The sequence below is a fragment of the Cheilinus undulatus genome, linkage group 24 (genome assembly GCF_018320785.1).
Source record: "Cheilinus undulatus linkage group 24, ASM1832078v1, whole genome shotgun sequence".
Classification (NCBI taxonomy): domain Eukaryota; kingdom Metazoa; phylum Chordata; class Actinopteri; order Labriformes; family Labridae; genus Cheilinus; species Cheilinus undulatus.
In genome coordinates, this window is record NC_054888.1 from 6128118 (window position 1) to 6154548 (window position 26431).

The window sequence follows — 26431 nt, forward strand, 5'->3', positions numbered from 1 at the left end:
TGCATTTAAATACCGTTGGATGTCACACAAGCAAGTCAGAAAGGGTGTCATGATTCTGGGACAGGGCAAGGATGTTTTCAACATTATTACAACCAATGTGTGAGACTGAGAGACCGTTTTTTATAAGAAGTTGACAATGCTCTTTCCCCAACATGTATGGTTTTATTACATCTACGAAAGTAACAAACTGTCACAGACTGCATTCAAACCTAAAGTCATTAAACATAGCACTGCAGAAGACAAGGAAAAATATAGCTGTTACTTTTAGCCTTCAAATCATTCATTATAAACTATTCAATCAAGCTCTATTGAGAAGCATTTCTTAGATTTTTAGAAATCCTGGACATCATTTCACCAAATATAATTTTGTCCTGATGTTGGCTCTAGTAACAATTAAGTGCATTCATTTGCTTACACTGCAAATGTCATACTTGATAAAAATCTGTACATTCCAGTGAGCTCTATACAATTGCTTTTTCTCACATAAGACAGTGCTTAGCTATATTTCTATTTCCATTGATCTGAAGTGTAAACAATATGTATTTTCTTGCAACGTCTCAAACCAAACCCACGCCAGTAAATAAATCTTTCCACAGCATAAAGGATGACGATGTTTATTTGTTGGACTGAACTGTAGTACTACAGCAACAATAATAGATGTTATTAGCAGTAACACATTAATTATAACACATTTTTCCAGGAGATTATTGTGTAACATCCCTATTCAATCCCATTAAAGCTGTGAAGCAAACAGAAAATGAGATATTTAATACCTCTTTTCTCGCCCTTCTGCATTTTCCCTCCAGTTCTGCCTGATCTGGAGTGAGAAAGACCAGGACCTTGATAGCAGTGTGGATGCTGGCAACTTAATGCGCTTTCACATATTGTTGGTGCAATATTTCTCATGGAGGCAGCAGTTAGAAAGTCTTGTTTTCACTCTTACTAAATAAATAATTACAGCTTTATTACTGTGGGGCGCCGCTGCTGCCCTCAGGCAAACACAGAGTCTGGACTTGTTTGTCATGTGGACCAAATCCAAAGAAGTGCATATCCAACAGACAACCATCATCACAAATCGATATGTTTCCTCTTTGGACAGGCTGGATTCAAACTCTACTGTGCCACAGTTTCAGTGGCATTCTCTAAATCATCAAATACTCACAATGTAGTGCACTTTAAAAGCTATCTGTCACTCTGTAGAGCCGTCCAGATTATGAGTGAACTCAATATTATCTGGTGAACTTATTCAGGTTTCTGCATGCATTTCTTTATTTTTATTCTGCATATAAATCCACCTGTGACTTGGAAAAATCCCTGACAAAATAGCAAACAGTTGTCCAGAATGTTTAAAATTTACAAAGGTGTTTCCATGATTACACAATAAAGCAAAAACTGCAAAAAAAATTTCATGTAAAATCATTTTTTTGCTTATAATGTAGAAAAACCATAAATCATCCATGTACAAGTCATCTGTCTCATATCTGTAACAGGTTTGTATCATACAGCTTTAGGTTTTATAAAATAAAAGCCTCAAATGCTCAAATTAAGTTCTTTAGTCCATTATGTAAACTAGATCTTCAAAATAAAAGCAATCTTTTTCAGCTAGACTTATTATAATCTTCTGCGTAGAGGATGTAGATGTTTCAACTAAACGCATTGAGATTTTTTTAAGTAGACTGGACTTTCAAAATAAAAGCCTCAATAACTTTAAATTGAGTTCTTTTGAAACTCTTAAGTAAACTGGATTTTTCAAAGTAAAAGCAATCATTTAAAAGTAACCCTCTTGTTATCTCTTTCATGTAGACTACTGCAGACTTTTCAAACAGGGTGTCAAGAATCTTCAAAGTATACTGGATTTTGAAAATAAAACACTTAATAACTCCAAATTAAGTATTTAAGAATATCTTGAGCAAACTGGATTTTCAGAATTTATAAAATTCTATTTAAGGTACCTTTATAAACTGGTATGTAGACAACATAGAATTCAAAAAAAGAAAGCATAAAAAATCATGTAAGATATTTGATTTTCAAAATAAAGCCTTAATTACTTAAAATGACTTTCTTCATACTCTCTAAAGTACACCTGATTTTCAAAATAAAAGCCACAATTACATCAAATAAGTTCTTTAGAATATCTTAAGCAAGCTGGATTTTCAAAATAAAGGCAATCGTTTTCAAGTAACCTTATAATCTCTTATGTAGAATGCGTAGACTTCCAGAAAAAGGGTAAAAAAAATTGAACTGGATTTTCAAAATTAAACCTCAATAACTTAATAAAACATTTTTAGAATAACTGAAGTTAACCAGATTTTCAAAATAGTAGGAATCATTGTAAAGCAACGTTCTTATAGTCTCTTATGTAGACTCCCATGGACTTAACAAGTAACTTCAAAAATCTTGTAAGATACTGGATTTCAAAAATAAAAGCCTCAATGACTTCAAATTAAGTTCCTTAGATTATCTTAAATAAATTGGAATTTCAAAACAAGAGCAATCATTTTAAAGTCACCTTCTTGTAAACTCTCTTATACACTACATAGACTTTACAGATAACGAGTCCAAAATCTTTTATATAAGACTGGATTTTCAAAATAAAATCCCCACCACCAACAGCTCAAGGTAAAACATATATCTCCCTGCAAAAGTCACTCACATTCATTGATCAGGTAAGAGACAGGCACCTCTTAAGACCTTTTCAGAAATCAAATAGCTATATCCAACAATGGGTTATAACCAGTGGTATGCTAAGTAATAAATACCATCATGCACTGGGGTGCAAAGCTGTAGCAGATGGAAAGTGACGTGTGACCAACTGGTGAAGCACGAAAAAGCATGAACACAGATGATGTGTGTGAATACAATTATTGCTGATAAAATATAGTACTTGATGTACATTAGACATGCCACGACTGTGGTGCGTACATCTATGTAGTTGTCTTTTACTGTACAATTTAACAATATTTTTGCCATATACTCCTTAGAAAATCACATTACACCTTAAATGTGTATGCCTAAGAAATAGCTTTCAATAAAATCTGTGTTCTTATTTCAGATCCCCCGTTTGCGTTGCTGCACGTTAATTTTGCAGCGGTGTCAACACTAGTATTTGCACCAAGAAAGATGAATAAGTCTAACTGTGGTCAAAAGGGTCAATATATAGTCCACTGCAAGATACTCCTCATTCAGGGAGTAGGGCTTGAGTGAGTATGTGATTGCAGATACATCCTATGTAAACCTGTAATTTCTCACCATAAATCAATCTGAAAATTGTACTACACAGGAGTATAGGAAGCAGAAGGATACATATATCCTTGTCTGAAAAGCAGATAGGGATTTAATCAGGTAGATAGGTGCTAGAACAGAGAAAAGAAGAGAAAAAAGGAAGTATTTATTGAAGAGATGAGCTGTGACATAAGATAAAGAGTGACTCTGCTGTCCTGTAGGAAGATGAATGTCATTCCACCACCGAGGTCCCAGGAGGGAAATGAGTCAATGCTGAGGAACGAAGGGCCGGCAGGACAGCCTTAAATTCAGCCTGTGATATTTCCATTTTTCTAAAGTAGTCACGAAATGTTAACTTTCTGAGAAATTAAACCTTTTGGTAATGCCCTTTTTTTTTTTTTTTTTTAATGTCAATCTAGTCCTACTGGAGACACCACAATAATTTATTCAGACGTTTTCACTACAATTAAGAAATCTAAATTGGATTAGCTTTTAAAGAGCACTTAATTGTATCTTACCTTGGTGGTTCATTTTATTATTGAGACGCTTGAAAAATCACAAAAAATACTAATTTTTCCCTCTGATGCATACGGCTACATGTCTACAGCTGCCTAGTGTGGACTTTATAACAGAAGTACCTTTAACAAACAGCCGACGTACAGAGCAATCAAAAAAAGACTGCTAGAAGAGTGAAGCTTTCTTGGAAAAAATGTGAATAAAGTGATTGTTTTCCCTCTGATTGATCAAAACTGAAGCTACATGCAAACATGTGCTTGGTTTGGATGTTAAGGCAAAAGTGACATTAGCTTAAACGGCTCATGTGTTGTTCCAAAAATAAGACCATAGGGTCACAAAATGTCTAAAACCTTCTCATTAAGACAGTAACCCAGTTCAGAATATTTTGATAATGCTTTTATACCATGCTTCCTTTCACTTGAAACATAACCATTTATTCCAAAACCTACTTTATTATAAAGACATTAAAAAGTACCCTTTTACCTTTTAAAAAAAACAGCCTATTTAACTACAATAAACTCTTGAAAGTGTGAATTTTACCCTCATGCATCACAACAAAAACCAAAAATCAACATCTGCCGAGTTTGGACATTATGTGAAAGTTACGTTAGCTTAAAGGCTACTGTGTAAACTTGTCATCAGACAGTAACTTTGTGTAAAAAAGAAAACTGAATTGAAATTGCACAGAAATGATCAATTTTCTCTTTACATATCACAACTAAAGCTAAATGTCAACACCTGCCTAGTTTGGACATTATGGCAAAGTGACGTTAGCTTAAATAGCTATGGATCTGAAAACAGATGGTAGGATTTTAAGTTTTTAAAACTTTTCACAAGACAGTAACTTAGTGTCAATTGTGCAATCTTCTGATGACTTTCTTCCATGTTAGCACTGACCTGTTCATCAACAACAAAGTTTAATTCACGAAAAATGTGAATTCTGCCCTGAGGCATCACAACAAAAGCAACATGTCCACCTCTACCTTGTTAGGACATCATGGCAAAAGTGGCATTAGCTTTACCACTAAAGTGCAAACTTTTCACGAGAACATGTAAATTGCACAAAAAAATAATTAATTTTCCCCTGGCACATCAAAACAAAAGTTACATGTCAAGGCAAAATGATGTTAGCTTAAACGGCTAACGTGTGCATCTGAAAACATGATTGTAAGAGTCCATATTTTTTTAAATCAGAGACAGTACATTAGTGTTACCTGCATTCTTTTGATGCTATTCTTCCATGCCAATTAAGCCACCTTTTGCTTACAACATAATTATCGATGCAGAATCCTATTCTATATGAAAACAAGGATAAGAATATACCTGCTCTGAGCCTTTTTAAAATTCCTTGAAATTTAACTACAAAATTTGAAATTTACATAAAACGTGTCTTTTGCCCTAATGCATCACAACAAAGAGTATGTGTCAACATCTGTCATTAAGGCGAAAGTGGCGTTATCTTAACAGCCAATTTGCCAACTTCCCATATTACAGTAACTTAATGTAAAATGTAAAAAAACTCGAGAAACTGCACAGAAATTATGAATTTTCTCTCGACACATCATATCAAAAGCTACAATTCAACATGTACTGAGATTGTACATTGTGGCGAAAGTGGCGTTAGCTTTACTGGCTAATGTGCAGACTTGCCAAGAGATAGTCACTCAATGTTAAACGGAAACTGAATTAAAATTGCACAGAATGTTTAAATTTTACCCTAACACGTATCAGCAAAAGCTACATGTCAACATCTGCCTAGTTAGAACATTATAGCAAAAGTGGCGTTAGCTTAACAGCTAATGTGCCATCTTCTCAAAATAGTTAATTTATGTAAAATGAAAACTTGAGAAATAGCACAAAAATAATTTATTTTCCCCTGACACATTTCAACAAAGCTGCATGTCAAAATCTGCCTAGTTTGAACAATATGGCGAAAGTGGCGTTAGCTTAATGGCTAATGTGCCAACTTCTCCTAATAGAGTGACTTAATGTAAAATGAAAACTTGAGAAAATGCATGAAAACAATGAATTTTCCCTCAACAAATTACATCAAAAGCTACAAGCTAACATCTGCCTAGTTTGGACATAGTGGTGAAAATGACGTTAGCTTAACTGGCTAATGTGTAGACATTAACTCAGTGTTAAACAAAAACTGAATTGAAATTTCAAAAAAGTTCACAATTTTCCCCTGACACATTTCAACAAAAGCTACATGTCAACATCTGCCTGATTTGGATGATGTGGCAAAGTGACGTTAGCTTAAATGGTTAACATGCAAAACATGATTTAGTACAATGCACTTCAATCAACATATCTGTAATATTACCCTTACCCTTATAAAATTATTAATTTATCAAATATTAACCTGCAAATGTACAAAAAAAACCTACACATCACAACAAAAACATGTCAACATCTGCGAAGTTTGGACTTTATGGTGAAAGTGGCGTTAGCTTAAACAGCTAACATCCAGAACTATCAAGGTCATCAGATTAAAGCAGTTTTGGAATCTTGTCACAAACATTAACTTTTTGTAATATTAAGCCTTTTTGTCCCATGTGTATTTTATCTTTCTTTACCTGAGATATCACGGTTATTTATTCATTTTTTTCCTGTGAAGTTATTGCATCTCTGTGTCTGAAAACACACTCAAAAACAGCAGTGCCTGCTTGCTTTCTGAGGCTGGATTGACAAGACATTTCTGTAAACAGTATCATGCTGTTGCAGATGCTCCAGCCCCTTGTCAACAACTTGTACTAACAGCTGACCAGATGTGTCCGAGGGTTGCAGTGTCTCCTAGCAACAGTAAAATGTTCTGGCCCTGTGGGTGAATCAGAAACCACGCCACATACATCCATACCACTACTGTCAAACGATGCTCCACTTTTACTTCACTCACGCTCTTAAAACCATGAGATCTGTCTTCATCCTGTAGAGATTTCTCTGTGAAGGCCCAAGCCGCTCCAACCCCCCCTCTACGTCTTAATCACGGATCATGGCTTTAGCGCTGCCGTTCATCAGGTTGTTAGTCGCGCCGAAAGCTCTCAGACGTGGCTACAGGCCTCTTATCTTATCAGTCAACAGCAGCAGGAAATGAGACACACAACAGTGATACTGCCAGCAACACTCATCTGTCAAGACACGCCGGCTCAATTACCATACTGTAGCAGAAAGACTCTGGATTCGTGGTGTTGAAGTGGATAAATTGAATAGCTGACGTTAAACAAGCTTAGTCATTAGTGGCATCCGTATAGGGGAAGGAAAAGCACGGTAGAACGAGGGGACGGAGGTGTTGTTTTATTTGTGCGAAAGAGAAAGTGGTGAACTTCTTAAATCTGCATTTTTCGAATCTGTGTCTGATGCAGCCTCCTCTTGTTACTGTACCTGCTTGCTGCCTCTGTCTGGAGATAGAAAAAGGAAGAAGGGACTGGTGTATAAAGAGGAGGACAGGAGGAGGCGGAAACAGAATGGGAAAGAGATACACAGTGAGAGAAACAAAGAGAGACAAACATAGAGAGAGAAGGAGAGAAATGGAGGGAGAGATAGGGAGGGATATGTGTACTGCATCCCAAGGGATCACTTACTCAGTATAGACACAGTACTGGAGGACAGAGCACAGCAAGGGTTCATTGGCCAAAATCTCTCCTCTTTATATACACACATAGACGCACAACCCCTCCAAGCAATATTCCTGTAAGCACTCGTCCGCTGAGGATAACCGCATTGACTGAAGTGGAGTCAATGTAAGAGGACGAGAGAATGAGGGGAGGTGTGGAAAAAAAAATAAAACGGAGGGATCAGGAGGAAGCAGGGGGAGGAGGAGTGTCCACCTGGCCGGTGTCCAGGGGAATTAAACAGTCTGTTTACCGCTCTCAGCGCCTCAGCAGCGCCATGTTAGCCTAATGGCACGGACATGAAGCCAATTGATTTGTGGACCAATAGACCTGTCCCACAGCACAGGCAGATTACCTAGATCACTGGCTCCGCATCGAGTAGACATCGCTTCTCATTCGCGCCCCACAGGCAGGGGAATGTGAACAGGGTTTAATGTCTGTGTGACTGTGTGGGCAAAGCTTGCATAATATAGCTGTGTCCCTTAGATTACAACACAGGATGAGGTGGCCGGTACATGTCTTTACTGTCAGACATTACACTGTTTGGCTTAGATTAGAACAATTTAGACCAATTATATGCTACATGAGTTTAAAGTTCCAAAACTTCCGTTGTTGATTTTTGTCAAAATTGGTTGAAAACTTGGAGAAGGGCTTGAATAATTCAAATAAACATTTACATTTTTAAAGACTGAGCTGAGTCTGAGCTGCTTTCGTAGATTTATAAGTGACAAAACAGACTTACCACAAGCTATCCCAGTATTTAACGATGATATATCCTCCAGAAAAACATGGTTTAAATGCAATCTTGGGGATTAGAACTACACTACCCATGATTCTGAGCTCTCTTTTGCAGCTACCAGTGAAGTTACAGGTACATTTCTTAACTAATGAGGATTTGAAGGGGGAAATGATGGTTTATGCTTCTGTTGGAGACACAGGTTTCATGATCTTAAGGTAAAGAGACACTCCACTTACATTCCTAGATTAGCCAATAGAAAAATCCACTTGCAGTAGCCTGGTTTCATCCTGTAGAGGGCAGTCACTATGCATATTCCCTACACAAAATGTTAAATTTCAAAACTCAAATTTCAAGATTTGGACTCAGACAATACTACTCAATTCATACATGTAGGTTTTCAAAATACTGGAAATGATTAAGAGCATCGCTGTAGGCTGTAGAAAATATGAACGTTGTTTCAGTGATGCTGTAGGTTTCTGAAACCCGATGATGGTGGTTACCATATTGGAAAATTATGATTTTAACTCCTTTTACAAGTGTGGAAATAATTCAACTTCTATGTATAGCAGTAAAGAAAGGAGATATGTAGATCAGAACTATTTTTGGAACAAGCTCATAGAAAGGTTCATTTCAACAGTAAAAAATGGGTATCTTAAGATGGGACCACATGGGGTCCTTTGACTTTAGGAGCCAACCTTAAAGGTGCAGCGTGTAACATTAGGAATATCAGTCAATATTTAGATTGTGATGCTCATTTTTCTGGTGGAAACTGTGGCAACCAGTGGAATTAAAAAAAATATGTATCTGTTACTTGGTCCCTTTTTTGGTACCATAAAAACATGCAAAATGCAAAAATCCAAGATGGCAACTTCCGTGGAGGGGACCCTCCCTCAGTATGAATAAAAGGCTTACTCCGAGTTTATCAAAAACATTTAAAATAATGTATTTAGGTGATTAAACACAAATTTAGATGGACCTATGCATAAATATTATGTTTATTTTTACCAATTTTGTTTTACTAAATGCTACAAGGCTAAATCACTACTCATAACTCACCTGTTCAAACTTGCATTTCCTTTAGCCCCTTTGTTCTTTTGTTTTGTTTGTGAAGCATCTTAGAGTGTCCAAAAAGCACTATATAAGTGTGGTGTATTATTATTATCATTTTTAAATATTACACTCTGTGCCTTTCAGTAGCTAGCATATTGAATAATGCAAATGAATAAACACTACGTGAAAGTGTATTTTAATGGACCAGTCTATTTTTTTCTTATCTATCAGCTAGGGCAGTTTTTGATAATACTTTGCTTGGGAATATGTTTGGCTGGGAACTTTGCAAAACACTATCTTTCTAATTTAATGTAGCTATTCCATCAAAAGCATGTAGCGAGACAACTCTATTGTTATGAGATCTGTATGTTAGCCTACTAGCTAACATCCCCTTATTTTTAAAACATAGAAGCTGGTGTAATGCAGCTTTGAAAAGGAGAGGGGCAGGTATAAAAATGTTACGTTGTAAAACCTTGTTGCAGATATCAGCTTTACAGTTTATTAAAAACACTTTTACTGCGAGGAGGTGGGGAAGCTATAGAAAAAGTGGCGTTAATGTAATTGGCTATTATGCAGGGCTGTCGTCTTCTCATTAGCTTGACGGCTGACACACAAGCCCAGTCCTTGACTACTTTATAATACAATTTTAATGTGATAAATTTTAGTTGCAAGAAGCATTTTAGAAGTTTTCCATGCCCATTTATAGTCAAAAAATGCTAGCTTATTGTTTAAAACTACCCTAGACAGCCAACAACAGAGAAACTTGCCTTTGTGTTGGCTTTTTATTAGCTGGTAACAAAACATGTTTTGATAAATAGGCAAATCATTTTGTCTTAGCTGACTGACAACAAAAAAGCAGCCACCTTTACTTCTAAACTCCCAAAATTGCAGCTTTGGCATTTAACAGCATCCTTAAGGTTCACAGTTTCAACGTTTAAACGATTAACTGTTCAACCTTAGAGTCCATGCTGTAATTAATAACAGGCCTACTAGTGAAAATTTAAGTTCATCTAATGTGGAGGGTTTTTTGTTCTTTTACAGAACATTTTTCCAGACAAAATATTATTTTCATGTAATTTTTCTCAGTTTGTCATAGACTATATAAAGTAGTTTTTTATTATATCAGCCTATATATTATGCCTGTTGATGAATTTCTGGTTTGTGGAGATTTCGGACAAAGTACGAAGTAGCAAGTAAGGAGTAAGTAGTAAGTAGTAGTAAGTTTCTGTTTATTGGCTGATGCTCTCCACATGTGCATTGTTAATGATCAACCAGGGGTGTCCAAACTATGGCCCAGGGGCTAAATGCAGCTCACAGTCAATTTTTGATTGGCCCTAATTTTATATGGCCCAGAGTTGAACATTAACATTGTACTTGATTATACTGTACTCCACAGTTTCAGCACAAGGCTGTGCTACAATTTAAATTCAGTAAACAAACATTTTGACAAAAATGTATTTGTGTTTTTTTATGACTAAATTGGAACAACAACGTAAATAGTGAACACATTTGCAACCAAAATAATAACAATATCTTTGTTTATAACTTCCTGCTGGATTACAACAACAGATAGCAGAATCAGTAACATTTCAGGGGCGGAGCCAGTGGTCGCCTGAGCTTAACAGGGCCCTCTGAATTCTGATTGGACTCCCAAAAATCCTAAAAATACGTGTCTATTTGTCTTGTCAGCAGTGAACAAACCACTTAGGCCTACTCAGTAACTTTGCATATTAACCTATATTAGACTAGTTTATTGGTTTTAAATGTCCTTAAGGTGAGGAACATGAAAGTACCCCCACCATCCTTATTTGTTTCTGAAAGTGGCCCTCAGTGGAAAAAGTTTGGCCACTCCTATTTTAGACTGACAAAATCAAACAAAACTATCAGCAAGATGATTAAATATGTGTATTATGTTATTTTCTTTAACGCCTGAAATGGCTACTGCAGGGTAGGTGTCAGACAGTCAGTTTAGAGCAGTGGTTCTCAACCCCCTCTGGATGGGGATCACCAGATGCCTTCCAAAAACAAAGAGTATTTTGATTTAAAATAGCATATTTTTACCCATTTTTGTTTCAATATATGCATAAAATTAGTTAAGTGTAAATTAGATACATGGTCATTTGACATGGTCAATTCAACTTCAGCATGCAAAAAAGATAAATGAAGAGAAAAGATGAACGGTTTTATCCAGAGGGGGCGCCAAAATCCACACAAAACTTACGTTTCTCACAGGAGCTTTAATTATTTAAAAAAACGGCAATTTAAACAGTCAAATTTATCATTTGTAGAGAATATTTGCCATTAAAGTAAAATTTTTAAAAAATCTTATCTGCGAGGAATAGTCAGTCTATAGTAATAGTTAGTCTTAATGGCGGTGCTTTTGTCTACTTTTTTAGGTCCTAAGAGTCATCAGTGTGTTTTAAAGATGCAGAAAAAGTCTTCTATAGCCCAAGCTGTAAGATCAAAATCAGTGATGTCTACTTTAAAAGTTATTTATTCGCTTTGTTTGAATGAAGTTGATTTTTCAGCATAATTATATTGCATAACACCAACAACAGAATAAATCTGGAGTTAAAATTTGAACATAGGGAGTTTGGTGAGTAATACTTTCCCAGAAGGATGTATTGTATCCATGGGCTGTGCCTGTTTAGAGCATTAAAAGTGCATATTGTTCTAAATTGAATGTTACACCAAATAAAAAAAAACCTTGCTGCAGGACAATAAAAGACCACACACACTTGAAACTACAGTTGTCCATGTGTACGGCCGAGGAGTGAGAATAATTCCGCATTCTCCACAGTTTTCACTCATGTCAGTGTCTGACTTGATAAGCATGAAAATCCATTTATCTACAAAGGAACTGTATGGTCCATATTGGACAATGTCTCTTTCATGGTCCCTTGCAGGCCCTTTTTGGTCCACAAAGCCACCCAACTGACTCCAGCACGTCTGTAATAGGCCACATTCATTTGATATAGACACATCAAGGGAGATATTGCAGTGGTTCCTCCGAGCATCAAGAGCCGGTTCACGAGAGAGGGAATATGCTCTGAACATAAAAGAACAATAGATGCAAGGCAGATGCAGTTAGACAAAATATATACAGTGGACCCCATGCAGAGATGGACATGACCACCGAACACGGCAAGTGGAGTGAATGCACGGACGGAAAACCATATGGAGGCGCAGCGTGGCTCACTGTCATTACCATTCAGCTTTCCTCTCCTCCTCAGAGTTGACAGCATAGCGAGCAGGAGGACGTATATCCAGAATTAGGCCTCAGAGGAGGAGGAGGATGAGGAGGAGGAGCCGTCAGATTACAGATTAGAAGGTGGGGAAGTGGTGGGATTAAACATGCCGTCTAGATGGTAGCCCGACTAATACCACTCACAGCTCGGTGAAGGGCGTCGTCAAATTTAGTCCTGTGGATTACACCGCAGAGAGAAATGTTTAAGAGAAATATAACTCTCCTGGAGGTTCTTATTGAAACTCCTTCCACGCTGGTCAATGTTATTCATTGCTCATCTAATCCATATTTGTGTAAATGAGCTTTACAACACAAGGCAGACACAAAAAAACCTCTGAGACATTGGTATTAACAATGATGCTACGTCTTAACCACCCTCCGGCTAATGCGGCTAATGAATGAGAAAGCGCTAGCGGGGCTAACGGCTCTAATTCTCCTTCACAGGCTATCATGTTGCAGCCCGGAGACAGATCAATACCATTTGCTCAACACACAGGAGGCCTGGGAATCTATAAAAGGGCTTTTATTGAGTAATTAAACACCCATTACTGTCCCGTGCAGCCAAACAATAAATTTGATCAGCCTCTCAGGCGCAGATCCAGCCGTGATTAATACTCAGAGCATGCATGACATAAAAGACCACAATGACATTTTGTTAAGTCCTGTCTTAGACACTTTGACGACACGGGGACGGGAGTTATGCTGCTTAGACACACTTTCAAGGTTGTTTTGGGCAGGGAGAGAGCTAGTAAGTATGGCTTTTCAGGCCCCAGCTGCCACTAACACTCATCCTTTCTAGCACCTACCATTCTTAGAAGGCTTGTCTTGAACTAAACTTTGGTTTAATTCAAGTAAAACCTAACCAACCCAAGTCCTAGGGTCTGGTTTTCAATCAGCAAAAAAACATACAACTATGCTTCTCTTTTGGATGTTTTCAGTGAACAACACTATCTAAACTTTTGGTTCTGCATGATGCCAACCATTTGTGCAATTCAGATAAAAGTTTCCCTTCAATTTTGATGAATCTAATTTGTTCAGAAGCACCTGCCTTTAGAAAGAGAGGCTGTTGGTCCAGTTTTGTTGATTTTTGACACTATTCTCCATTATCATTACAGAGGTTGTATTGTGTAACAACACCTGATACTGACGAGTACTGGAAGATTTTCAACAACCCTAGTCCTGTGGCGACCCACAGGCGACCCCCTAGGCGGCAGTCTCATCTTTTCCTACAAGAATCAGAATCAGCTTTATTTTCCAAGTACGCTTGTGCAACAAGGAATTTGCCTCCTGTCAGCTTTGTTCTCACTGTGCAGGAATTAAACATTTAATATAAAAAATAAATTAACTGAAGAAGTATTAGAAAATTAAGATTTATATGCAAAAGCTGTCATAGGTAATTTTCTTGTTTATAAAAGCCCATGTGCATTGATAGTAAGGTTACAAGCTGTGCAAAGGGTGCAAGAATACTGACTAGACATGATACAGTATTTGACTTACAGTTAATAGATTAATTACTTGCAGCATTTAAGTTAAAGGCCTGTCACAACCCCCTCAAGTACCAGAAAAATCCATCCCCTCCTGACCTCTCTCTCTCCACCTTTCAGAAAATGAGTGCTGAAACAAGCCCTTTTCAGATTTTCCCCTTATGATGTCATGTGGGAAGTTAGCCCCGCCCCCTGGTTCGTTTGTTGCACCCAGCTTGGAAGAAAATCCCACCCTCCTCTCCTGAGGAGAGCCAAATCCATCCTGCGTGGGCGTGGTCAGAGGCGGAGTCAGACAGTTCCGTAACAATTAAAGCCACAGACACAGAAACAGCTCGTTCTGGCCAGGGGTGAAACAGAGACTTTTTAGACATGCAAAAATCCAATACTGGAGACTTCACAGGCATGTTTTGGAGACCTCTGAGACCAATATAAACTTGTCCTAAAAGGGTAAAATATGTCCCCTTTAAGGCCAATAGATTTATAAGTAGATTAATTAGTGTAAGTATTCATATGAAGTAGAGCATTTTTACCACAGAGTGCCTTCTTACAGTATTTGAGTTAGAGTAAATAGATCATGAGAGCCTAAGAATATCAGCCAACCTGGATATTTATACGTACTCTGTAGACTTCAGCCTCTAAATTCTGAAAGAACAGTTACCTAATGCTGTGTCTGTGTTTATCAGTGTCAACTTTGTAAAATGTCTACATTGAAAATTACCAGTGCAAGTGACCAACCTTCAAAAGTTTTATGGCTGCTTTATGCCCTTTGTGGCGTTATCGATCATTGCCTGATTATCAGGGCTGATTTTTGTCATCTGTAATAGTGTTTTATTTCACTGATTGTCGATCAAATAAATCAATTTTAAATTGTGATATTTTGACCCTCAACAAATTCTTTAAATGAAATTAAATATGGTCAATATTGGAGCATAAAACTTGTGTTAGTCTGTATTATACTTCTTAGCTTCAGCACAGGGAGGTACTACCATTCTGACTCAGTAAACAAACATTTTGACAAGAAGACAGGGATGCACAATTTTATCTGACAGATATCGGTATCAACAGATATTAAAATTATGCCGATATCTACATCCGATATTTCGGCCATGCATATTAGCAAATATCAGCTGTGAAATTTGGCCATGCATCTTAATAAATTAGTGGAGTTTTAGGCTGGACCAACAGACCTATGTAAGATGAGATCTTTTTCTTTTCTTAAGAGAAAAGTTTATTTCTTTTTTCATCCTCAAACATAAAATTGTGTTCAAAGGACTGAATTTTTAGTTATGTAAAACATATTTAACTATAGGTATCGATATCTGTATCGGCTAAAATTAATCTGTAAGTATCGTATATCTAGCCTATATATCAGTAAATCAAATATTGTGCATCCCTGCAAGAAGAAATTACTGATTTTGTTTGTGTGACTAAACTGAGACAACACTGTAAATGGTAAACATATTGGCAACCAAAATCATAACAATATCGTGAAAGTAACGCCCTATTAGATTAAAGCAGCTAATAGCAGCGCAGGTGATGTTCCAGGGGCAGAGCAAGTAGTAGCCGGGGCCAACCAGGCCCCCCTGAAATCCGACTGGCCACTCTGAAATCATTAAAATGATTTGCTTTTTCCCTTGTCAGTCATGAATTAGCCATTCTAGCATGCCCAACCACTATGCATATCTTAACCTATTAGACTGGTTTTACTTAGTTAAATACCCTCATAGTGAGGTACTTGAAAGTGGCCCCACCATTCTTATATATTTCCGTATGTGGCCCCTGATGGGACACCCCTGGTCTAAACCATTTGTAACACTGAAGTGATAATCACATGAACACATAAGTAATGGCTCATTTCTACTGTAAGCATTCACTGTGGAGGGGTCAAAATATATAGGAATGTACAATATCTAATCTGCTGAAATGAACAGATTCATTTTAGCCGATACCAAAATTCAAATATGTATTTGGGACCTAAAACTTCAGTCCTTTATACACATTTTAACGTATAAGGATGAACAAAGAAACAAACTTTAGCAGTCAAAACACTTTGAAGACAGAAGATCGAGAATGAACAAAGAAAAAGACTCTAACTTTACAAACTTACCAGTACAAATGTCCAAAATATATACTGCTAAAATATCTGGCGATACTGATATGAAGCTGATAATATAGTGCATCCCTAAAAAGGTCAACTATCGCTCTCATACCCAACTAATAATCTGTTTCGTCGACCCCTGAAGCCATTATCAGCCCACCCTGTGTGTCTTAACTGGCACGGATTTGTCCTCCCTCTTAACAGTCAAAGTAAAACTTACTGCGAGTACTTTCCACTGAAATATCACAAATCTGATCCTTCAGCTTGCAGTGAATTGTCCTGTTTGACACCTATCCCCCGGCAGCAATCACAGGTATTAAAATGAGTGACAGAAGTGGGCAAACCGGTTGCTAACGGGCTTGTGTGGTTTCTTAGATGATAAAGAGGTCTCATAATAAATTCTAGTTTGATTCATAAGCTTTTAAAATTCTTCACAGGAGCTTTAAGTATGACATACTTTAAATGTCTGCATCCAAAGCAGAGTGTTAAAGCAAATAGAATAAATACATATGAACAAAGTATGAAAAGCAGATGTTATGGCTTTTTAAAAAGCTGATTTCTAACTATATTGAGTGAAACTTGGAAGAAAAATGGAGAAAGTCGGCTGCTTGTATAAAGAGAAATAAAGACTATTTTGATGACTTCATATTCTAGCAGACAGAGCAAACATTTTTAAGCAAAGCTGGAATATAACTATGTCAAAGTCGTGTTTCTCTGTACTTTTATTCCCTTTCAAACAGTCCTAAGTCTCCACTGCTTTTTTCCAATCTTCCCAACGTCCTTTTCTACTCTCGCACAATTCAAAACCTGTTACAATCCCATCCTTGTTGGAGAATATTTAGCGTTGTTGAGCCAACAATATGGCATCTGGGTGATTCTCCTAAATATGAATGGCCCATTCACGGGGCTCAATGGAGTCGCTTGGCAATGGCCCTTCTTCCCCTCCCTCCTCCATACTCAAAACAATATTCAGCGCAGCAGTCTTGGCACTTTTCCCCGAAATCAACAAAAGAGGAACTCGAAGCCGTCCCTGAAACCCTCAAAGCATTAAGCCTCTGTGAGATGCAAGTACTTGGCACAAGCAAAGCGATTTAACGACAATGGGCAAATCATACAGTGCTTTGTGAGATTTAGGGGATACAATAGCACTCCGTTTCCAAAGCACACATTAGTAAGCATGTCATCGGGACCCCCTGGGGGATTTGAGCAGCCTAGAGGATTGTGTAGTGAAGAGGATAAATATATGTTACTGGGCAAGAAGATGGAGCCCTGCCAACGCCTCATACTGTGGATTATGAGTGTGTGGAATACATTAATAGATTAATCTTCTGAACACACAAACTAACCCGCAAACTGAACCCATTTGGCTTGTTAAGCGTATACATTGCAACACATCCAAAATCAATTTACAACCATTTAACAGAGCTCAAGAGGTGCAGATGAGGAGAAATCTCGCCTCAAATAATAAAAAAAAGTCCTGCAATGAAAATAAAGCACACATACACAACGGAGAAAAAAAAAACACTTGTTATAAATGTGCGGCGCTTGCAGCCATGCTGACCTCTGAGTGCTAAACAAAACCAACAACGGACAAGCAGACACCCACTCAAAAGTCAATACCATGCGTGCCTCCTCTTCCTCTTGTATGGTTAATGCATGATGCCAGGTAGGGGAGACAGACGGAGAGTAGGATCTCATTATACGCTGCATGCTATCATTAGCTATCTACCACATGTGTCCATCCTGCCAACAGAGTTGTACAGGCAGCACCCTAATGCTCCCGCCTGCTTCCAGTGGGGGGGGGACTTGGCCCAAAAACACACGAAACGCACAAACACGGAAAGTACGAGAATGCATGTAAATAATCACAGGTAAGCAAACAAACACCTTGCATCCCCAGCAGGCTCTGTTACCTGGAACGGACGCTTTCCAGTCATAAAAATATCAACTCTGAGCCTTTAAACAGCAGAATCTGATGCTTTTCTGTGCTTTGCATGATTGTCGACAGGATTTGGGGTTCCCTGGTGGAACAAAAAGATATTTAAAAGCCTCACCATCAACTGTAAGAAACAGGAATAATCAAGTACCATAAAATCAGAGCACAAGAAGAGCTTAAAACTTGCACAAGTTGGTCATTTTCAAAGCAAACATAACTGAAGTTTTCCAGCTTGAGCCCTTATTTTTTTGCTTCATATGATTCTTTTGATTCTAGACTCTTTTGAGGTAAAGCAGGATATTTAAAGCAAAGTTTCCCCAGAAATGGGGATAGAAATTGAAATAAATCTTTAAGAAAGCTCCTCATTGACTGCAGAAAATGTTCAAGCTAATCAATGATGGGACTGCACTCTATTACCTGAAACTTACACAATTTGTAAGTCTCTTTAAAAGCATGCATGCCTTTAACATTTCAATTCAGAGCTGTTTTTGATAGTGCATTCTCTTTGAAATCACTGCAGGCCACAGTTCTTCTAGTTTTGGACTCCTGAGCAGATTCAACAGGACATTTGAAGCAAAAAGATTTGACTAAAAGTTGAAAAATGTGCCTTGTAAGATTGGAATATAATGCTTTTCATTGCTTTGTGATAGGAAATTGAATGTCTCCACATTTCAGACTCCTGCAGATATTTAAAAGCTTTATCTTTGACTGTGGAATCTGGTATTTATGGATATTAATCAATGAAGATATTACACTATATCAGACAGTTACTCTGTCACTTTTAAAGCAAGCATATCTGAAAGTTTGGCAACATCTGACACAAGATGTCTGCATTTTTGCCTTACATGACTTGAATTTTTCCTGGCTTTTAGACTCCTTTAGAAATAAACAGACGCCACCTTTGACTTTGGGACACTGAGATTCATGATTATTAATCAGAAATGGAATCAAACATGACAAAAATAAATGAAGGTGAGCAGATAAAGCCCTTTCACTGATTTTGAGCATTTTTTAAAATAAAAGACCTACAGAATTGAGCATTTTACAACATTAGAATTTCCTGCTTTTCTTGCTTTTATGATAGTAAACCGACTATCTTTCAGTTTTGGAGTCCTTCAAGGGAAAAACAGGATATTGAAAGAGCTCGCCTTTGACTCTTGGGTGCTTGAATTTGTGCAAAATATTCAGTAGCAGAATTATAAACTTACAAATAATCACAAGTATGCTAACCAAACCTTTCCACTACTGTCAGGATAAGGAAAAAAAACATGCTTGAGTATTTTTAACATCTGAATTTGGTGCTTTTCTTCGCTTTATAGCAATGGACAAGAAACCTCTTGGGTTTCTGACACCTTAACGGTTAAAATGGGATATTTAGAAATGTCACCGGTGCCTCAGGGAAACTGGGATTTAGCAGATTAATCAATTACAGAATTAAGCCCATTATCTTTTCTCCTTTGCCAGTAATTTGAGACAAACAGGGACTGCTAAGTTTCGATTAAGCACACATAAAACTTGGACAAGGAGAATTTAATAAATGCATGCAAAGCATGATAACTTAAGACATTTAAAAAGGGAAAAAGTGGGGAAAATGCTCAATCTACAAGAGGTTTCTCCTCAGATAAGGTTTATCTTCATCATAACTGATAAAACATTGCATATTTTAGAGTTTTTGGTGCTTTAACTGATCAGTAATGACTATAATTAGTAGTTTTCTGGCCTCTATTAGATGCAGCAGCATTTGTGGGTACATAGCGGTAGCGCTTGTTTTCGCTCCTGCTCCCAGTTTGTGCCCATCTCCCAGAGGCCACAGGCAGCTCAGTGATGCTGTGCCACACGCCCAGCCACTCAACATCCTTTGTGTCCATCCCCTGGCAGCCTGCCAAGCTCAAGCACACACAGAAACACACACCTACACAGCCAGACCCACACCGAGTCTCCCTCACACCCTGTGAGGCATTGTTCATTAGCGCGCACGCACACCTTTGCCGCCACGCAGACAAAAGTGTCCGACTTACTCGCTAATCAAGACGTTCAAACTGAGCCGCAGACGGGGGAAGGTGGGGTTGGAGGGGAGATGGGGCAGCAGGCGGCTGCTATCTATCCAACGCTCGCTGTTAACAAAATCAGATCATCCAGCCAGAGCCCGAAAGAGAAGAGCAGCGGCGGCGAGAGATTACAGTCAGATCCTTCCTCTCTCCTCGCTGTCATTTTCTTTGCGGGGAAAAAAAGGCTCTCGTCGGTGTCCTCCATCGCCGGGGCCAAATCACTGGCGAGCTTCGCCGCATATCAATGAACAATTTAACTTAAGACTTCCATGGCAATAACCTAATTAGAGATGGCGCCTTTTTCTCATTTGAAGGCACAATGTAAAGGATAAGCTTCACGCCGCCATGTCTATCGAGGTCTAATGGCGCAGAATATTCCAAAGTGGAAGTTTCTTTTTTAATAAGTCCTTAGCATATTTAACGCTTCCACACGCTGAATGTTTTAATATCTGCCAGAGAATCCGGGCCATGGGTGGTGGAGATTGCTGGTAAAGAGTAAAGCGAGGTGAGCGGGGGTCTGCTTAAAATTCAAAAAAAGGGGGCAGAGGATTGCGAAAGAAGGTAGGAGGGAGAGACAGGGAAAAATCTACAGCTTTGATTTGATTAAAACGTATGAAAATGGCACATTACATAAACCAAAGAAACTTCAAACATTTTGGGGGATTCAGGGTTCAAAGAAAGAGAGATAATGCTTTTAACGCTGGAATTAACATGGAAATGAATTTAGCCGAATGTCTCTTGGAGGGTGGGAAATAGGAGGCGGGAAAGTCTTGAAGTTTGACGCTGATGTTGGATCAGTTCTCGGATGTTACTGAGACCTGAACAGAGCAGGGAGCTGCAACTTAAAACTTCAATTTCCTTTTCTTTCAAGTGAATATAAACCAAAACTTACCAAAACGCACAAAAAAAGGATCTTTTGGGGAAACATAAAGGTATCATCAGCGTATTTAGGAACCCTAGATTGAAGTGGTAAGCAGTAGGAATTTTAAAACAAAGAAAGTTCAAACATTTGGGAGGAATTTATGGCTCAAAGAAAGTGAGATGATGCTTTTAACGCTGGAATCAAGTAAAAATAATCAATTTAGCTGAGTGTCTCTTAGAGGGTTTAAATTAGGAGGTAGGAATTTTTTGAAGTCTGACGCTGATTTGGACCAGTTCTAAAATGTTATTGAAACCTTGGGAGCTGCAACTTAAAACTTCGATTTAGTCTTTTTCTTAGCCTTTTCCTACCAGCGAATATAAACTAAAATTTACATCAGAATAACCAGAAAACCTTAACCTTTTAGCTAACATAAAGGTATCATCTGCGTATTTAAGAACCCTAGGTCTAAGTGTTAACCATCAGGTATATTCAAAGAAACTTCAAATAATTTGGTGGGATTCAAGGCTGAAAGGAAGTGAGATGATGATTTAAACGTTGGATTTAACTTTAAAAAAATCAATTTAGTTGAATGTCTCTTAGAGGGTTTCAGAAGTAAAAATAGTCTTGAATTTTGACTCTGATTCGGATCCGTTCTCAGAAGTTATGAAGTCTTAGGAGTTGCAACTTAAAACTTCAAGTTTTTTCTACCAGTGACTTCACATTTACATATGAATAATCAGAAAACACTTGCACAAAGCGGATCTTCAAAAATGATAAAGAGGTATCGTCTGCATATTTAGTAACCCTGGGATAAAGTGGTAAGCAGCAGGTATTCTAAAACAAAGAAACATCAAGCATTTTGGGGGGATTCAGGTTTTAAAGAAAGTAAAATGATACTTTTGATGCTGGAATTAACAAAAAACAAATTTAGCTGAATGTCTCTTAGAGGGTTTGAAATAGGGGGCTGAAAAGTCTTGAATTTTGCACCGATCTGGATCAGTTCTCAGATATTACAGAAACCCTGGGAGCTGAATTAAAAACCTCAATTTAGTGCTTTTCTACCTGTGACAACTACATATGAATAATCAGACGACACCCGCATAAAACCTGATCTTTGAAGTGATTATAGAGGTATCATCTGCGTATTTAGGAACCCTTGGTTACAGCAGGTAAGTCACAGATACTATAAACCAAAGAAACTGTAAACATTTAGGGGGCTTTAGGGTTCAAAGAAAGTGAGATGATGCTTTTAATGCTGGAATTAACATTAAAAATTGGAATTTAGTGGAATGTCTCTTGCAGGGTGGGAAATGGGAGGAAGAAATATGTTGAAGTGTGATGCTGATGTTATTGAGACCTGAACTGACCTGGGAGCTACTTTTTATTTCAACTAAAAGATCTAGGGTTCAAGTGTTTTCTCTAGAAAACACTTGCCCAAAACTTGATCTTTGATGCAAACGTAAGGGTATCATCTGCGTATTTAGGAACCCTAGGTTACAGCAGGTCTGAAGTGGTAAGCCGCAGGTATTATTCCACCCCTGAGTCAGCTTTGTGTGGATACCCCTTGTCTTTAAGTACACCCATCAGATTCTGACTGGATAATAACCAGTCAGCTCTGGGAGTGAGACGCCAGGGCACGATGAATATAATTTGTGATGCGTGAGGGCGCGGGTGCGTGAGTCCGTGTATGTGTGGGGGAAAAAAAATCAGCAACTGTCAGTCACTGCTTCACGGCCTCCCCCTCTTCTAAAAACTGAAAAGAAAACCCACAGGAGAGGAAGAGAGGGATTGAGCAGATCACTGTGTCAAGGATTTTAGGGAACTGGCGTCCACTCATCTACCGAGAGGGACGCTTTGCGGGCAGCAATGCTACAGCAGCTGCCCGCCGTCTCTGGAAGAGGAACTTAGATCAGCGAGGAGGGGCTGTCAGCAAGCACGCAGGGAAACACACAAAGACTTACACAGCCTCACTAGCTGACACACAGCCCCAGCTCTGTCTTCTGGGACGAAGACAGAGAGAGAGAAAAAGAGAGAGAGAGAGAGGAGGGGAAATAAGTGGACAAAGAGTGAAATAGATGAGAGAGCAAGGAGACAAGACAGGCTGACGCACTGTCGAGCAAACGTGGAGAAAAGAAGGAGAGGGAGGGGGGGAGAAAGATGAGAAGACAGAGAGAGATGGAGAGAGTGAAACAGACAGACAGGTCCGAGAGGGATTTGTTCTATTTGCATGCGCCGGGCTCCCATGGGGTCCAGCTCCGCTCAGCGAGCCGAGAGCACAAAAGATAACACTTAACATATTTGCTAAAAGATGACAACCCTGGCTGGATCTCGTTTGAAGAGGCCCTTTGTCAGGACGTGCAGACAGGAGAAATCCACTGATATGGATGCAGCCGAGACGCACAAATGTCTCTCTCTCTTTCTCTCTGTCTATGTGTGGAAAAAGCACAATATTTCCCACATCGTCTTACATCTGGCAGGAGTCCCACGGGGGGCGGGCTGGATCGCACGCCGGTGGCTCTGGGACGGTAAAACAGCTTTTAATGGTAAACATTACAGACTGATAGAAAGTGTCAGGATAATTTATTTATACGGTCCCACTGGGAGTCGCTCAGCCACCCTCGCCGCGCACCAGCTCTCTCTATTCATTTGAGGGAAAAGTCCGTATTTAGATAAATAAAGGCAGAGTAAAGGGGAGCCTGTTTGTAAAGCACTTTTTCTTCTATTCCTATTATCTCTCCTCTCTCTGTCCCTATTAGCTGTATCGGGGGGCTGCCGCGAGATGTGAGGCAATATGTTATGTGTATAATGAGGGGGATTATTGCTACTGTCACTGCAACACGCACGCACAGACGATGCACAGGGACGGATCTTAAGCCGGGGACTGTAGCAAACAAATACACTTAGAGGAATAAACAAACCGCTGAGTATCTACATTATTTACATTACACACTGACTTGCACAGTTGAGCCAGGGTTTCCTCCACTCATGCAAACACAGACTTGTATTTAAAACTCTTGCACCCTTCAAATGAAAGATATTCTCCTTTTTGCAAAAAAAATCTGCACAGTGTCAGCGCTTGTTACAAATCTAACCAAAAAACGATTGCACTTTTGCCTGCATATTTTAACTTTTAAAAATTAGTGCATAGAAGTTTAAAAGAAGCCTTATTTTCATTGACACACTTGCAGAAAAAGCGCAAAAATATTTACAAAACTGCACCAAACGCGCGTCGGCAAGGGAAAAAAACCTGGAAACTGTGTATGACGTGAAGCAAATAAGTGTGTGAGCGAGGGAGAGCAGAGAGAGGGATCAAAGGTGGAAGGTTGAGTCCTCACTAATAACTGCAACAAAAACAGGAATCGTGGAAGTTGGGCACAGTAACAGAAAAGCGCATTGTTTTATTTTGATTTTTTTTCCCCCTTACTAAAATGTGATTATTCATTAGAAATATGCCCGCTTGTTTTGCTTGTCGGTCTCACTTGCAGCAGGGTGGGATGGATGTTTTCAAAAATCCAACAATCCACCATTGTTCTGCGTGGATGTTGTTTCCTGCAGCGGTGAACACTCGCAGCACACATAAATCATCTTTGTTTTTTAATATCTTGAAATGTCAACGTTCAAATTTAAAGTACTTTCAATATTTTGCAAGGAAGTTGTGCTCCAATTTCAAGAAGACAATTCCACTTCAATGTTGCAAAATGTAAAATGTAAAAATGCAAATAATCCTGATTTAACACAGCAGCCTCTGAGGCCTTTTACACTCACATTTCCAGCTGTTTTTAACTGCATACTAGTGTCTTTTAAGCTCCAATCCACATGAAACTTTACACATACGTGTAAGGGACAGAAACATTCAGTATCTATGAGTTATATGCAGGTTTGATCATTTTAAAAAGTTTTGCAGCATTTTATCAAGTTGGTGTTAATATTTTTAAAATCAAAATTGGTGCTGCAAATGTAGTGTAGTGTAATTTGAGTGTGGTGTACCTTTAAGTTTTTCAGCAGTATGAAAAAAGCTGTAAAAAGGCTAAATTTGATGGTGGAAATTAATTCAAATTTTACGCTATTAACAAAAAAAAACTGAGGTGCAATTTAAATTTAAACCCAAGCTTAAGTATGAGTGTATAAATACACTCACACACACACACACACACATATAAACAACTTGTGGTCAGTTTCAGTCAAATGCATCCCTCTGTTAAGATAAATGCTCTCATCACCTTCTTCATCCTTGTTTATTGACTCCTTCTGCCACCTTGACAAAAATTAAAGCATTAGTTTGTGTAAAATTGGACTCACCATAGACGCTGCTGCTGCTGCTGATCATCTCGTGCTGGAACAGAGGAGGAGGAAGAGGGAGAGGAAGAGGAGATGAGAGCATTGGGATTAATTTGTGGTGAGAGGAGGAAAAAAAACGCAAAAGGATTCCCAAAACGCAAAAAAGGAGGGGGGCAGCTTTACATTACACACTTTTATAAAGCTTGTTGCAGCTCGTATTTCAAACCGTGTGAAAGGTGGGCGAGGAGCAACTGAATAGGAGAAGCATCTAACCTACATGCATGTCATTAGAAAGTGGATGACAGGCGGATAGAGAGAGAGAGAGAGAGAGGAGAGAGAGAGAGAGATCAACTGGTGCAGCTCGGATTGTTTGGGGAAATGACGCCCGGAGTCAAGTTAAAATCTGGTGCGAACGCCCTAAAATGTCCAAGCTTGTAAAAAATACATGCTGCGGTGACACTGTATCCCCTCTCTGCACGCATGCATACGGCAACTTGTTGTAACAGAAGCCGCAGGAGCCCGATGCAGCCCGGAGAAGCGTCCTCGTGCATGCAAGTTGTGTGTTTTTCAGCCTTTTTTTGAGCGAGTGCCGCACAGCCGAGACATGAAACGGGCAGCTTATAGTGCAGCCAAGCTTGTGCGGTTCAACCGTGGCGCAGGTGCGCTACTTGAAAATCATTTCTTTAAAAAAAAAAAAAAAAAAATGCACCAACACTTCACGCGCGGGCTCCGTTTGCAAATAACTTGTCTAATCGCAGAGTGCACGTGCATTATTCCGAGATAAACAGCGCGCACGAGCTGCTCGAGCTCTTGCACAGACGCGCTGTCTGCTCTGACCACTCAGTCTAATTGCAGACGCAGCAGACTATCCCTTTCTTACCTGCTTTTCTAGCGACAGGTCGACCTCTCACGTGGGGGGGTTAGGGTCGCATCGATCCCGGGGAGGGGTGCTGCTGATGAACGGGGTGCCGAGGTTAAGCCGGGTTGCGTGCGAGCTGAAACCATCCCAAGTTAGCGCAGGAAACACTGACCACAGCCACTGCCATGTTGGAATTTCACCAGCCCTGAACAGCTGCTTCTCACACTGACCAGTACGCTCCCCACTGCGCATGCGCCCAACGGGGGAAAAGAAGGAAAAAAACTCTATTCCAATTATTGCCCATAAGGTTATTATGGGCGTATAGTTTGTGTGGCGAGGTGAGTCAAACTGCTGTGACAAAATGGAAAGCGTTTAAGACTTTTAAACAAACTTTAACGTGTTTTTGCTGCTTTATTTTTGCTTAAATTAACATATTAGATGAAAAAGCAACCCCCTTTTTAAGTAGACGCAACTTTTA

The 26431-nt window shown here is 38.9% G+C and overlaps 1 protein-coding gene across 1 annotated transcript in view; it reads right to left on the bottom strand.

The window, feature by feature from the left end:
* The window catches only part of LOC121506070 (fidgetin), a 63774-nt gene extending 37661 nt beyond the window's left edge, over positions 1 to 26113 (bottom strand). The window contains exons 1-2 of the mRNA XM_041781572.1: positions 25975 to 26113; positions 25116 to 25149 (exon numbers count right to left, since the gene is read on the bottom strand). Coding sequence (XP_041637506.1) covers positions 25116 to 25143 — 28 coding nt within the window. The 5' untranslated portion in view covers positions 25144 to 25149; positions 25975 to 26113. The remainder of the gene's footprint in view (positions 1 to 25115; positions 25150 to 25974) is intronic.
* Positions 26114 to 26431: the final 318 nt, after the last annotated feature.